The following is a 15,223-nucleotide window of genomic DNA, read 5'->3' as shown; positions in this document are numbered from 1 at the left end:
ACTGAGGGGTCACCTGGGAGCATGTAACATATACACGGTGCTGTACACATCATACACTGACGGGTCACCTGGGAGCATGTAACATATACACGGTGCTGTACACATCATACACTGACGGGTCACCTGGGAGCATGTAACACATACACGGTGCTGTACACATCATACACTGACGGGTCACCTGGGAGCATGTAACATATACACGGTGCTGTACACATCATACACTGACGGGTCACCTGGGAGCATGTAACACATACACGGTGCTGTACACATCATACACTGACGGGTCACCTGGGAGCATGTAACATATACACGGTGCTGTACACATCATACACTGACGGGTCACCTGGTAGAAGCGGTTCCCTGCGATTCGCTTCAGCTGGAGTCAGAATCCGTCCGTCCCGCAGAAAGTGTTCCAGTACAATGCTGAGCCGTGATTGGTTGAGTGTTTCCATCACAATGGAACGGACAGCTCGGTAATTTGCATAAAGGTGAAGGGTGGTGAGGAGGAGGAAGAGCAGGTAGGTGACCCTAGAACATAAACAGCTGGATAATGTCTGGGTGGGAGTGATCCAGTATAACAATGCAGGAGTGGTTGCCTATAGTTACTGCTGTCCTCACAATGGCGCATCCTCCGTATAAATAATTCAACTTCATTTAAGTCTTACTCTGTGTGATGCAGAAGCCGAGGTCATTATTCCCCGTCTCCTCTGTGGTAGAATGTGACCCTATGAGGCAAGATGAGCACTGACCTAGCAACGTGACATAGTCACCCTCATCAGGAGAATGGTGATAGTCCCAACAGATCGGCTATATATACCCCTGGCTGACAAACAACCCCCCCCCCCCCCCCGCATCACGGTGTGTCCCCCCGCCCCCCACCTTTCTGAGATTGAATTTGTGGCAGTAAATGACAAAAAAACAACCCTGAAACAGGAAGAAGATGGCCGCCACGTGTTCCGGCATGTGTTTCACCGACAGGAAGTCGCTGGACTCCTATGTAAAAGTGCTATAATCATCATAAAGCATAGATTACATTTTTGGAATTATAAGTAATGAACTCTCTTATTGGGTAATTTACTCCACCCACTTTGAATTCCCTGATTTTACTAGACATGTTGCATGGACTGATCCCTACCCCTGGGACTCATCCCTCTGAGGACTCGGCGAGCAGCTGCCATTACTAGACTGGTTGCATGGACTGATCCCTACCCCTGGACTCATCCCTCTAAGGACTCGGCGAGCAGCTGCCATTACTAGACTGGTTGCATGGACTGATCCCTATCCCTGGACTCATCCCTCTGAGGACTCAGCGAGCAGCTGCCATTACTAAACACATTGCATGGACTGATCCCTACCCCTGGACTCATCCCTCTGAGGACTCAGCGAGCAGCTGCCATTACTAAACACATTGCATGGACTGATCCCTACCCCTGGACTCATCCCTCTGAGGACTCAGCGAGCAGCTGCCATTACTAGACATGTTGCATGGACTGATCCCTACCCCTGGACTCATCCCTCTGAGGACTCAGCGAGCAGCTGCCATTACTAAACACATTGCATGGACTGATCCCTACCCCTGGACTCATCCCTCTAAGGACTCGGCGAGCAGCTGCCATTACTAGACATGTTGCATGGACTGATCCCTACCCCTGGACTCATCCCTCTGAGGACTCAGCGAGCAGCTGCCATTACTAGACATGTGGCATGGACTGATCCCTACCCCTGGACTCATCCCTCTAAGGACTCGGCGAGCAGCTGCCATTACTAGACATGTTGCATGGACTGATCCCTACCCCTGGACTCATCCCTCTGAGGACTCAGCGAGCAGCTGCCATTACTAGACATGTTGCATGGACTGATCCCTACCCCTGGACTCATCCCTCTGAGGACTCAGCGAGCAGCTGCCATTACTAGACATGTGGCATGGACTGATCCCTACCCCTGGACTCATCCCTCTAAGGACTCGGCGAGCAGCTGCCATTACTAGACATGTTGCATGGACTGATCCCTACCCCTGGACTCATCCCTCTGAGGACTCAGCGAGCAGCTGCCATTACTAGACATGTTGCACGGACTGATCCCTACCCCTGGACTCATCCCTCTGAGGACTCAGCGAGCAGCTGCCATTACTAGACATGTTGCACGGACTGATCCCTATCCCTGGACTCATCCCTCTGAGGACTCGGCGAGCAGCTGCCATTACTAGACTGGTTGCATGGACTGATCCCTACCCCTGGACTCATCCCTCTGTGGACTCAGCGAGCAGCTGCCATTACTAGACATGTTGCATGGACTGATCCCTACCCCTGGACTCATCCCTCTGAGGACTCAGCGAGCAGCTGCCATTACTAGACTGGTTGCACGGACTGATCCCTACCCCTGGACTCATCCCTCTGAGGACTCAGCGAGCAGCTGCCATTACTAGACTGGTTGCACGGACTGATCCCTATCCCTGGACTCATCCCTCTGAGGACTCAGCGAGCAGCTGCCATTACTAGACTGGTTGCACGGACTGATCCCTACCCCTGGACTCATCCCTCTGAGGACTCAGCGAGCAGCTGCCATTACTAGACTGGTTGCACGGACTGATCCCTACCCCTGGACTCATCCCTCTGAGGACTCAGCGAGCAGCTGCCATTACTAGACTGGTTGCACGGACTGATCCCTATCCCTGGACTCATCCCTCTGAGGACTCGGCGAGCAGCTGCCATTACTAGACTGGTTGCACGGACTGATCCCTACCCCTGGACTCATCCCTCTGAGGACTCGGCGAGCAGCTGCCATTACTAGACTGGTTGCACGGACTGATCCCTACCCCTGGACTCATCCCTCTGAGGACTCAGCGAGCAGCTGCCATTACTAGACTGGTTGCACGGACTGATCCCTACCCCTGGACTCATCCCTCTGAGGACTCAGCAGGCAGCTGTCATTACTAGACATGTTGCATGGACTGATCCCTACCCCTGGACTCATCCCTCTGAGGACTCAGCGAGCAGCTGCCATTACTAGACATGTTGCATGGACTGATCCCTACCCCTGGACTCATCCCTCTGAGGACTCAGCGAGCAGCTGCCATTACTAGACATGTTGCATGGACTGATCCCTACCCCTGGACTCATCCCTCTGAGGACTCAGCGAGCAGCTGCCATTACTAGACTGGTTGCACGGACTGATCCCTATCCCTGGACTCATCCCTCTGAGGACTCTGCGAGCAGCTGCCATTACTAGACTGGTTGCACGGACTGATCCCTACCCCTGGACTCATCCCTCTGAGGACTCAGCGAGCAGCTGCCATTACTAGACTGGTTGCATGGACTGATCCCTATCCCTGGACTCATCCCTCTGAGGACTCAGCGAGCAGCTGCCATTACTAGACTGGTTGCACGGACTGATCCCTACCCCTGGACTCATCCCTCTGAGGACTCAGCGAGCAGCTGCCATTACTAGACTGGTTGCAAAGACTGATCCCTACCCCTGGACTCATCCCTCTGAGGACTCAGCGAGCAGCTGCCATTACTAGACTGGTTGCACGGACTGATCCCTATCCCTGGACTCATCCCTCTGAGGACTCTGCGAGCAGCTGCCATTACTAGACTGGTTGCACGGACTGATCCCTACCCCTGGACTCATCCCTCTGAGGACTCAGCGAGCAGCTGCCATTACTAGACTGGTTGCATGGACTGATCCCTATCCCTGGACTCATCCCTCTGAGGACTCGGCGAGCAGCTGCCATTACTAGACTGGTTGCATGGACTGATCCCTACCCCTGGACTCATCCCTCTGAGGACTCAGCGAGCAGCTGCCATTACTAGACTGGTTGCACGGACTGATCCCTATCCCTGGACTCATCCCTCTGAGGACTCAGCGAGCAGCTGCCATTACTAGACATGTTGCATGGACTGATCCCTATCCCTGGACTCATCCCTCTGAGGACTCAGCGAGCAGCTGCCATTACTAGACTGGTTGCATGGACTGATCCCTATCCCTGGACTCATCCCTCTGAGGACTCGGCGAGCAGCTGCCATTACTAGACTGGTTGCATGGACTGATCCCTACCCCTGGACTCATCCCTCTGAGGACTCAGCGAGCAGCTGCCATTACTAGACTGGTTGCACGGACTGATCCCTACCCCTGGACTCATCCCTCTGAGGACTCAGCGAGCAGCTGCCATTACTAGACTGGTTGCACGGACTGATCCCTACCCCTGGACTCATCCCTCTGAGGACTCAGCGAGCAGCTGCCATTACTAGACATGTTGCATGGACTGATCCCTACCCCTGGACTCATCCCTCTGAGGACTCAGCGAGCAGCTGCCATTACTAGACTGGTTGCACGGACTGATCCCTATCCCTGGGGTCGGGATGTAGGTATGTGACAGACGGTCACAATAACTCCCCCTGTACCATGAACCCTCACAATACCGACAGTCGGCATGTCGACAGTAAGGGACTATTTTCACGACCGCCATAGGTTGGGAATTGAAGCTGCGGCTACACGGATACATCTCCCTTGTGCAATAGTGATACTCACCATACACTGTCCGACACAAGAGGTACCACCAGGAGACTGAGGAGCAGTCCTGCCAGATTCACCAGGGTCTCCTGTGAGAGACAAGGCACATACTCAGTGACCAGCCTACCAATGCCCCATCTGAGACACACAGCGCCCTCCACATAATACAGAGCTGCTTACCTGGCTGCCATCCTTGGCACAAACATCAGCCATGTTGTCCCGTCTGGCCTGGTGCACAGTAAGCGCAGCACGTGTCGCCCCGCCAGCCACTCCCACAATGCACTGCAGGAGACAATAATATCATAGAAAAGATGGGCGTGTCAAATCATACCGCCATTCCGCTCTACCACGTTCACTGTAAATGCAATACATATCCATTCCCCTACACCACTGTATATAACATGCATATACACTATTTCTCCTTCATCCACTAGGAGACACTGGAGTGCAGATACAATGGGGATATAGTAGACAGTTACTGGGAGCTGGCACTTTAAATTTATAACCATGTGACTAGCTCCTCCCCTACTATGTACCCCCTCCAAGCCAGTCCAGTCTTATTTTAGTGCCCAAAGGAGCTGGTCACTTGGGTCTTCTCTGAAGATTTTAGTTTTCTTTTTGTTTTTCTTTCTTGCACTCACAGACTGGCAGCTCTGCCTCTGCCAGTCTGCACCGCGGGAGCTGCCGGAGGGGTCCCATCGCAGCTGCGTGCGGCTTGGGCTGGTTCCCCGGCTGAAGAGACACATTTCTGGAGACTGGCCGGACACCGCTGCGTGCGGCGCGTGTCGGGGCCACTCCATCAGCACAAAGACCCGGCAGCGGTGAGTATGTGTCTCCATCTGACCGGACTCCGCTGTTTGCAGCGGGAGTCGGGGTCACCAACGCCCAGCAGCGGTATGATAGGCAGGGCGGGGGCGCTGCACACACAGACCCTTGCTCTCACGCTCTGCACACAGCAGCATGCTGTGTAATATGTACAGAACCAGGGATCTCCTGATCTCCTTATTAAGGTCCTGGCCGCGGCTAGCATTACCGGCAGGGGATGCAAGCCCCCTCCACTTAATCACGCTAACGCACTAATTTTTTTTAATTGGGTGCCATAACGGGGGGGCGGAGCTTACACCCGACTGCGGCTCTCTGCACCGGAGTCTCAGCGCGCGCTGGCGGCCAGTAGCAGGAGCTTGTAGTGCGGTGCCCATTGCCTAATGGTAGGGGAGACGGACTCCCACGGACAGTGACCCGCGTTCAGGTCCCATCATACAGATTGTCATGCTCCGTATTGCGGCCACTAGGGGTCCTGGGTTCAGCTCCCAGCCTGCCAGACAGCATAGGTGCTTTCAGAGCGGGGGAGACATAAAAACGGAGCTTCCCACTCAGTTATATGATCTGCTAGCGCTATTAGTTTTAGAAACAGGTGCCATAGCGGGGAGGGGCGGGGCTTAAACACGGTGTCAGCTCTGTGTTTTCGAATGCTAGATTGACATGAACTAGTGCGGTTACTTCCAACACTAGAGGCTCCTCCGTGCCACATAGAACAGCGGGGCGCACAAGGGACATGTATTACTATTGTCAAAGTCAGAAAAATGTCTCTATGCACACTGCCATATTTGCACCGCACACTGGTACATGCTGCGCATGCGTGCGCTTTCCCGTGACTGCGCATACCCGCTATTGCGTGCACCCGCTCGCACGGTATGCGTATTTACGGTAAAGAGTATGTAGTCGTAGCGTGCGACTCATTCGTTACAAATGTTCACAATTAATGTAGTTTATAGATCATGGTCCCTTTGATAGATTCTGAAAGTTTGGTTAAAATAGAATGTCCCTGAGCTGAGGAATCCCTCTTTGCATCGTACGAAGGGTCTAACAGGAATCATACAGCAGTGTTTGGTACCCATCGGAAGAGTATTTAATTAGCAATATTCCGGTGTTGGTTTGGAGCGTATTAATCGCTCGTGCGAATAGTTATGGACATAAGAAGTTTATGTCCATTTCTATTATTTACTCATACTCAGGTATGCGGCGGGAAACCTAGTTTCCCACCCACCTGAGCTGTTGGAAATCGTCACAGCCCACCTGTATGAATCACCCTATGACCTTTTGTTATGATGCAGGGCCGAATTCCTTCGGCCAATGGACAATGGGATTGTAGGGACTATGAGATTGCATTGTGTGTGGGGCATAAATAGGCAGGCCGACCATATCCAACTTCACTCTCTCATCAACGGTTATCTGCTGATAGCCGGGAGCTGGATATCGAGGCGCATGCGATCATACCCTTTGTGCGTAAGTTTTCTCTCCGTAATCATTGTCTTACTGTGAGCCAATTTCTCTCATCTCTCCCCGTCTCTCTCTCTCTCCTCTTTTCTCTTATATCTCTCATTGTATTATAGTATTGTATTGTATTGCATTTAGGTCAGTGTAGTATTGTCTTTTTGTATTTATTGTTTAGTTCTGTGGTTAGGAAGTCTTTGTTATATTGGAGTGTATCATTTGTACTGTTATCCCCTTTTTACAAGTATATTAGATATAATACAGTTAATAGGCTTCGGACCCTAAACCAGTATCTGTGTATTTTCTATAGTATTAAGTGTTCACTTGAGCGTCGGTGACGCTCAAGCAGCCTTGTAGTTAGTCAGGTTACACAAGGTTGCACGTACACCCTGTATTCACATTAAGGTATTCTGTGTATTTCATTAGTATAAGGTCTAGACATAAAGGTATAGCATTGTGAGCGTCTGCACCGCTGGTGACCTCGTGGTCTTGAGCGTAAGCCACGCCATAGCGAATCATTACTCTAGTCATAGCCAATAACGTGTCCTGTGATCACTGGGCCGTGAGCGAACGTGACGCTTGAGCGTCTCGCTTACTGCTGAGCGATCGTTACGCAAATAGCGTACCATTACGGTACTTCTTAAGTAAACAGCGTACAGTGTTCTTAGACTTCATAAAGGGTTATAATTACGACAAAAGGAATTTAGCATTGTCACTATTTTAGTAGTACATATTCAGGACGGGTACTGCTCTCCCTTTATTGTTCCTTATTGTGAGCTGCGGCCAGTGTCTATGGACAACACCTGGATTCATGTCTAGTTCTGGACCACAGGTGATACTTATTCTGTAATTTGGGGAATGTGTTGGGCATTAGACAGTAAAATGTGCCTGTCACTGCACGATATAGGGCAGGGACTACAGGTGGCTACGCTCTTTTATCCCCTCCCCGGGTCTGCTTTTTTCTACCTCAAAGCAGCACGAAAGTTTTTTCACAGGTCCGACAAGTTATGAGACGTTCACTCAGGACAGTCAGAGATTTCCTGTTATGAGGATGGTAGAGCGTCATCTGCTCAGACCTGATCGCACCAGCGGAACGCTTCTGTTTGGACAGCTCAAGTTTACACAGGTATTGTCTTTGTTAACCAGAGACTCTGTCCGTAATTTCTCCTCCCCAGGTTTCGGGAAAAGAGGTTACTAACCTCAATGTTACACGACTCTACTGATGAGATGCCTCTATTGAGGAGGCGTAAGGTGTCCAGGTTACTGATGACGATCGGGTTAATGAGGAATCTGAACCAGTGTCTCAGGGTATCGAGACGCTTATGGCAGCACTTCGTCTGGTGCTGCAGGTGAAAGAGGCGGAACTGGACACTTCACGTCCCTCGGGGTTTAGCACCAATCGAAATCGGACAGCGACTTTTCCAGTTTCTGATGAGCTGGATGCGCTCCTGACGGCCTGGAAACATCCGAATGCAAGATTCAGGTATCAAACAATGTTTGTCTTCCTATCCTTTCCCCGCAGATAGCAGGAAACGATACGAGACCCCTCCAATGGTATACCCCTCGGTGTCTTGTCGGTCCAAGAAAATACCGGTTCCTGGAGCAACCTCGCTGAAGGAGCAGTCTCATAGAAATATGCGGTAGCAGGGTTTCTACTTTACCCGGCACAGGTAGGTTGTTGGGGTACAGTCGTCCTCAGGGCTCCAGTACGGTTTGCATTAGGATCAACTGATGCCTTTGGCAGATCGTATTGGCAAATCTGCTTTATTTCTTTGTGAGGCCTCCAAGGACGCCTGTGTCCTTGAAGCCGGAATTTCCGCTTTGGCTTTCTTGGCTAGCGGAGCTCTCTGACTGAGACGGTGGCAGGTGGCGACTGAATCCTAGAGGGCAGCAGAGGCGTTGCCCTTTACGGGCCTGTTTGGAAAGGATCTTAATGCCTGGATTTCTCAAGCCACTGGGGGTAAGTCCGCTTATCTTCCCACTGCTGCTCCAGCTCCTCGACGGTCCTATTACAGTCCTTCCTTTCGGTCCTTTTGTGCCCCTTCCAGGTTTCGAGGCGGCGCCTCTGTCACACATGGATCTGGTGGTAGAGGCTGAGGCAGAGGTTCAACAACCTCGACCCAACCTGATGTTAAGTCCTCCACCACACCCACCGCATCATGGGCCTTCCTCCCACTTGGGGGATCCCAGGGTAGGACCTTGTCTGTAGGGTTTCAGGGAGGCCTGGGTACAATCCTGTCCAGATGCTTGGGTCGGGGATCTCATCACTTGCGGTTACATGCTAGATTTTTGAATCCAACCGCCTCAGTGTTTCTTCACCTCGGGTTTGCCAGTTTCCAACGACAGAAGGGTCGCCCTGCAGGCGGCGTTCCAGAGGCTTCTATCTGCAGGGGTGCTGATTCCCTCACATCCTTGGAAACGGGGCTATTACTCAGGCCGTTTTCTCGTACCGAAGCCGGATGGCTCGGCCAGGCCTATTCTGAACTAAAAGGATCTCATTCCATTTTTGAGGAGTCCCTTCAGACTGTTATTGCCAGTTTGCAGCAAAACGAGTTTATGGCGTCCTTAGACATCAAAGATGCCTACTTACATGTTCCCATTTGACCTCCTCATCAGGGTTTTCTCCAGTTCGCGATACCGGATGCTCATTTCCACTTTCTGGCCCTTCTGTTCGGTCTCTTCTGCTCCCAGAGTGTTCTCAGCGGTCGGGATGGCCCTGCTTCAAAGGCAGGGTGGGACGATAGTCCCTTATCTGGAAAATCTACTGCTGCAGACACACTCTGCAGGCCTGTTGCTTTGGAATACCCGGATAACCCAGGATCTTCTGATTCGGCACAGGTGGATCCTGAACTTCCCGAAGTCCCACTTTTGCCCCTCGCACAGGGGATGGTTCTCGTCACGGTTCGTCAGAGGGTTTTTTCTTCCTCAGGACAAGATCCTCTCTCTCTTCGGACAAGGGCGGCGATGAGAAAGGTCTCCTATGTCCTCCTCTGGGCAGAGGTAAACGCTCTGACTTTGTCGGCAATCTTCATTCCAGGGGTGGACAATAGGGAATCAGATTCTCTCAGCCGCCACATCATACACCGGGGGGAGTGGATACTCAATCCCCAGGTGTTTCGTCAGATAGTCCGCCGATGGGGGGGGGGGGGGACCCCAGGTTGACCTCATGGCGTTCCGCCTGACCCTTCACCTGCCTCTTTGCTACTCTCGTACGCGAGTCTTGGCGGCAGTAGCCGTGGATGCCCTCACGGCTCCTTGGAACTTCTGGTTCGTTTCTCTTTCCTCCTTTCCAGTTGCTACTTCGGGTTCTGCACCGCATACAGGGAGGATACGCGCTAGTGCTCCTGGTGGCCCCAGTTTGGCCGCACAGGACTTGGTACTCCGCCCTACACGTGTTATCAGTAGAGGAGCCTTGGCTCCTGCCTCTGCGGGATGATCTGCTTTAACAGGGTCCTTTTCTTTATTCAGCCTTGCGCAGGCTTCGTTTGACGACGTGGCTGTTAAGAAGGCCATCTGAGAAAAGGGTTTCCTCGTATGGTTATACCCACTATGCTCCGAGCTCAGAAGTCAGTCACATCGTCTCACTATTAACTCATTTGGAAACTTTAGGTGGCCTGGTGTGACCGATGAGGGTTTTCCCCTTTCGTTTTTCATTTAGCCACCTTCTTCGTTTTCTCCGGTGGTCTTCTCGGCAGGGCTTCGACTAGGTTCACTTGAGGTTCAGGTCACTGCTCTTTCGGTTTTTCTTCCAAGGGAAATAAACCTTGCTGCTGGAATTTCAGACCTTCTTGCAGGGAGTTCTCTGAATGCAGCCTCCCTTTCATCCTCCAACGACACCATGGGGCCTCAACCTGGTCCTCACTTTTCTGCAGTCTCCGTTATTTGAGCCTCTGGAGTTGGTGATGAAATATCTCACCTGGACGGTGGTCTTTCTCCTGGCTCTGGCTTCGGCCAGACGGGCGTCAGAGCTTAGGACTCTCTTTCTCTCTCTCTCTTCGGTCTCCTTACCCGATATTCCATGAGGTTTCGGCTGAGCTTCTTACTCCAATGTCGTTTCTCCCGCAGGTGGTGTCCGCTTTTCACATAAATCAGCCACTTGTGGTTCTGCCCTCTCGGCGGATTCACCGAATTCGAGATCTTTGGATGATGTAGCGCTCCGAATCTAGGTGGATAGGACTTAGGCTATTCGGAGGTCTGATTTCTTATTTGTTCTGTACGATGCTCCCGTCCTGGATGGCCGGTTTCCAAGCAGCCGTTGACTACGTCTGGCCATCAGACAGGCTGCTCTGACAGTTTCTCGAGAGCCTCCATCTTCCATTTTGGCGCACTCTATGCGCTTTGTGGGACCTTCGTGGCGGCCGCCCGCGGGGTTTCCATTACTACCTTATGTCGCGCTGCCATTTGGGACAACATGCATTTGTCAGGTTTGACACTTTTGCGGCCTCTGCGTCAGTTTGGTCGAGCGGTTTTGCAGGACTCTCAGCGAGCGCTCTCCCTCCGTCTTGGGAGCTCTGGGACGTCCCCATTGTATCTGCACTGCTGTGGCCCCTAGTGGATGAAGGAGAAATCAGGATTTTGGTACTTACCGATAAATCCCTTTCTCCGATTCCACAGGGGCCACTGGACGCCCGCCCAGCGCTGTTTCCTCCTACTTCACTTATCGGGTTGCATGTCACTGTGTGACTGCTCGTTTTGTTCCTATTACCCTCTCACTATATTTCCAGGTTTCCTGGGTGTTCTCCTGTTTAGTTGGTCTTTTCCAGCTCTCCTCGGGCACAGTTTTAACTAGACTGGCTTGGAGGGGGGATATAGTATGGGAGGAGCTAGTCACATGGTTATAAATTTAAAGTGCCAGCTCCCAGTTACTGCCTACTATATCCCCACTGTATCTGCGCTCCAGTGGCCCCTGTGGAATCGGAGAAAGCGATTTATCGGTAAGTACCAAAATCCTGATATATACACCTATCAGCCATAACATCCACACCACTGTATATAACATGCGTACACACTATATATACAACCATCAGCCGTAACAGCCAAACCACTGAGAGGTGATGTAAATATCACTGATTATCCCGTTACCATAGCACCTGGCGGGTGGTGAGATATATTAGGCGGCAAGTGAACACTCAGTCCTTCAAGCTGGCGTGCTGGAAGTTAGAAAAATAGCCAAACAAAGATCTGAGCGCGGAGGATGGGCGTCCGGCCCAGAGTGCGAGAGACGGGCAAGAGTGCGACGGCTGGACCGCAGTCTGTGTAATTCTGTATGTGCCTGTATATGCTGCGTTACGCTGTATGTGTATGTTGTTACCGGCCCAGCAGTGACTGTCTGGGGATTAGTTATTATCAGCAGATCACCGTTGTTACCGGCCCAGCAGTGACTGTCTGGGGATTAGTTATTATCAGCAGATCACCGTTGTTACCGGCCCAGCAGTGACTGTCCGGGGATTAGTTATTATCAGCGGATCACCGTTGTTACCGGCCCAGCAGTGACTGTCCGGGGATTAGTTATTATCAGCGGATCACCGTTGTTACCGGCCCAGCAGTGACTGTCCGGGGATTAGTTATTATCAGCGGATCACAGTTGTTCCCGCCCCAGCAGTGACTGTCCGGGGATTAGTTATTATCAGCGGATCACCGTTGTTACCGGCCCAGCAGTGACTGTCCGGGGATTAGTTATTATCAGCGGATCACCGTTGTTCCCGGCCCAGCAGTGACTGTCCGGGGATTAGTTATTATCAGCGGATCGCCGTTGTTACCGGCCCAGCAGTGACTGTCCGGGGATTAGTTATCAGCGGATCACCGTTGTTACCGGCCCAGCAGTGACTGTCTGGGGATTAGTTATTATCAGCGGATCACCGTTGTTACCGGCCCAGCAGTGACTGTCCAGGGATTAGTTATTATCAGCGGATCACAGTGGTTCCCGGCCCAGCAGTGACTGTCCGGGGATTAGTTATTATCAGCGGATCACCGTTGTTCCCGGCCCAGCAGTGACTGTCCGGGGATTAGTTATTATCAGCGGATCACCGTTGTTACCGGCCCAGCAGTGACTGTCTGGGGATTAGTTATTATCAGCGGATCACCGTTGTTACCGGCCCAGCAGTGACTGTCTGGGGATTAGTTATTATCAGCGGATCACCGTGGTTACCGGCCCAGCAGTGACTGTCCGGGGATTAGTTATCAGCGGATCGCCGTTGTTACCGGCCCAGCAGTGACTGTCCGGGGATTAGTTATTATCAGCGGATCACCGTTGTTACCGGCCCAGCAGTGACTGTCCGGGGATTAGTTATTATCAGCGGATCGCCGTGGTTACCGGCCCAGCAGTGACTGTCCGGGGATTAGTTATTATCAGCGGATCACCGTTGTTACCGGCCCAGCAGTGACTGTCTGGGGATTAGTTATTATCAGCGGATCATCGTTGTTACCTGCCCAGCAGTGACTGTCCGGGGATTAGTTATTATCAGCGGATCACAGTTGTTCCCGGCCCAGCAGTGACTGTCCGGGGATTAGTTATTATCAGCGGATCATCGTTGTAGTGACAGCACGGGGATTAGTTATTATCAGCGGATCACCGTTGTTCCCGGCCCAGCAGTGACTGTCCGGGGATTAGTTATTATCAGCGGATCACCGTTGTTCCCGGCCCAGCAGTGACTGTCCGGGGATTAGTTATTATCAGCGGATCACCGTTGTTCCCGGCCCAGCAGTGACTGTCTGGGGATTAGTTATTATCAGCGGATCATCGTTGTTACCTGCCCAGCAGTGACTGTCCGGGGATTAGTTATTATCAGCGGATCACAGTTGTTCCCGGCCCAGCAGTGACTGTCCGGGGATTAGTTATTATCAGCAGATCACCGTTGTTACCTGCCCAGCAGTGACTGTCCGGGGATTAGTTATTATCAGCGGATCACAGTTGTTCCCGGCCCAGCAGCGACTGTCCGGGGATTAGTTATTATCAGCGGATCACAGTGGTTCCCGGCCCAGCAGTGACTGTCCGGGGATTAGTTATTATCAGCGGATCACCGTTGTTACCGGCCCAGCAGTGACTGTCTGGGGATTAGTTATCAGCGGATCACCGTTGTTCCCGGCCCAGCAGTGACTGTCCGGGGATTAGTTATTATCAGCGGATCACCGTTGTTCCCGGCCCAGCTACTGTCCGGGGATTAGTTATTATCAGCGGATCACCGTTGTTACCGGCCCAGCAGTGACTGTCTGGGGATTAGTTATTATCAGCGGATCACCGTGGTTCCCGGCCCAGCAGTGACTGTCCGGGGATTAGTTATTATCAGCGGATCACCGTTGTTCCCGGCCCAGCAGTGACTGTCCGGGGATTAGTTATCAGCGGATCACAGTTGTTACCGGCCCAGCAGTGACTGTCCGGGGATTAGTTATTATCAGCGGATCACCGTTGTTACCGGCCCAGCAGTGACTGTCCGGGGATTAGTTATTATCAGCGGATCACCGTTTTTACCGGCCCAGCAGTGACTGTCCGGGGATTAGTTATTATCAGCGGATCACCGTTGTTACCGGCCCAGCAGTGACTGTCCGGGGATTAGTTATCAGCGGATCGCCATTGTTACCGGCCCAGCAGTGACTGTCCGGAGATTAGTTATCAGCGGATCGCCGTTGTTACCGGCCCAGCAGTGACTGTCCGGGGATTAGTTATCAGCGGATCACCGTTGTTCCCGGCCCAGCAGTGACTGTCCGGGGATTAGTTATTATCAGCGGATCACCGTTGTTACCGGCCCAGCAGTGACTGTCCAGGGATTAGTTATTATCAGCGGATCACCGTTGTTACCGGCCCAGCAGTGACTGTCCGGGGATTAGTTATTATCAGCGGATCACAGTTGTTACCGGCCCAGCAGTGACTGCACAGGGATTAGTTATCATCAGCAGATCACCGTTGTTCCCGGCCCAGCAGTGACTGCACAGGGATTAGTTATTATCAGCGGATCACAGTTGTTCCCGGCCCAGCAGTGACTGTCCGGGGATTAGTTATTATCAGCGGATCACTGTTGTTACCGGCCCAGCAGTGACTGTGCGGGGATTAGTTATTATCAGCGGATCACTGTTGTTACCGTCCCAGCAGTGACTGTCTGGGGATTAGTTATTATCAGCGGATCACCGTTGTTACCGTCCCAGCAGTGACTGTCTGGGGATTAGTTATTATCAGCGGATCACTGTTGTTACCGGCCCAGCAGTGACTGTGCGGGGATTAGTTATTATCAGCGGATCACCGTTGTTACCGTCCCAGCAGTGACTGTCTGGGGATTAGTTATTATCAGCGGATCATCGTTGTTCCCGGCCCAGCAGTGACTGTACGGGGATTAGTTATTATCAGCAGATCACCGTTGTTACCTGCCCAGCAGTGACTGTCCGGGGATTAGTTATTATCAGCGGATCACAGTTGTTCCCGGCCCAGCAGTGACTGTCCGGGGAT

The 15,223-nt window shown here is 52.2% G+C and overlaps 1 protein-coding gene across 1 annotated transcript in view; it reads right to left on the bottom strand.

Annotated features, from left to right (window-relative positions):
• Positions 1–343: 343 nt before the first annotated feature.
• Positions 344–15,223, bottom strand: part of RUSF1 (RUS family member 1) — a gene marked incomplete at its 3' end in the record, with an annotated part of 35,171 nt that continues 20,291 nt past the window's right edge. The window contains exons 4-6 of the mRNA XM_063951699.1: positions 4,693–4,794; positions 4,531–4,601; positions 344–528 (exon numbers count right to left, since the gene is read on the bottom strand). Coding sequence (XP_063807769.1) covers positions 344–528; positions 4,531–4,601; positions 4,693–4,794 — 358 coding nt within the window. The remainder of the gene's footprint in view (positions 529–4,530; positions 4,602–4,692; positions 4,795–15,223) is intronic.

The sequence above is a fragment of the Pseudophryne corroboree genome, unplaced genomic scaffold (genome assembly GCF_028390025.1).
Source record: "Pseudophryne corroboree isolate aPseCor3 unplaced genomic scaffold, aPseCor3.hap2 scaffold_1794, whole genome shotgun sequence".
NCBI lineage: Eukaryota > Metazoa > Chordata > Amphibia > Anura > Myobatrachidae > Pseudophryne > Pseudophryne corroboree.
This window is presented reverse-complemented; position numbering and strand designations above follow the sequence as displayed.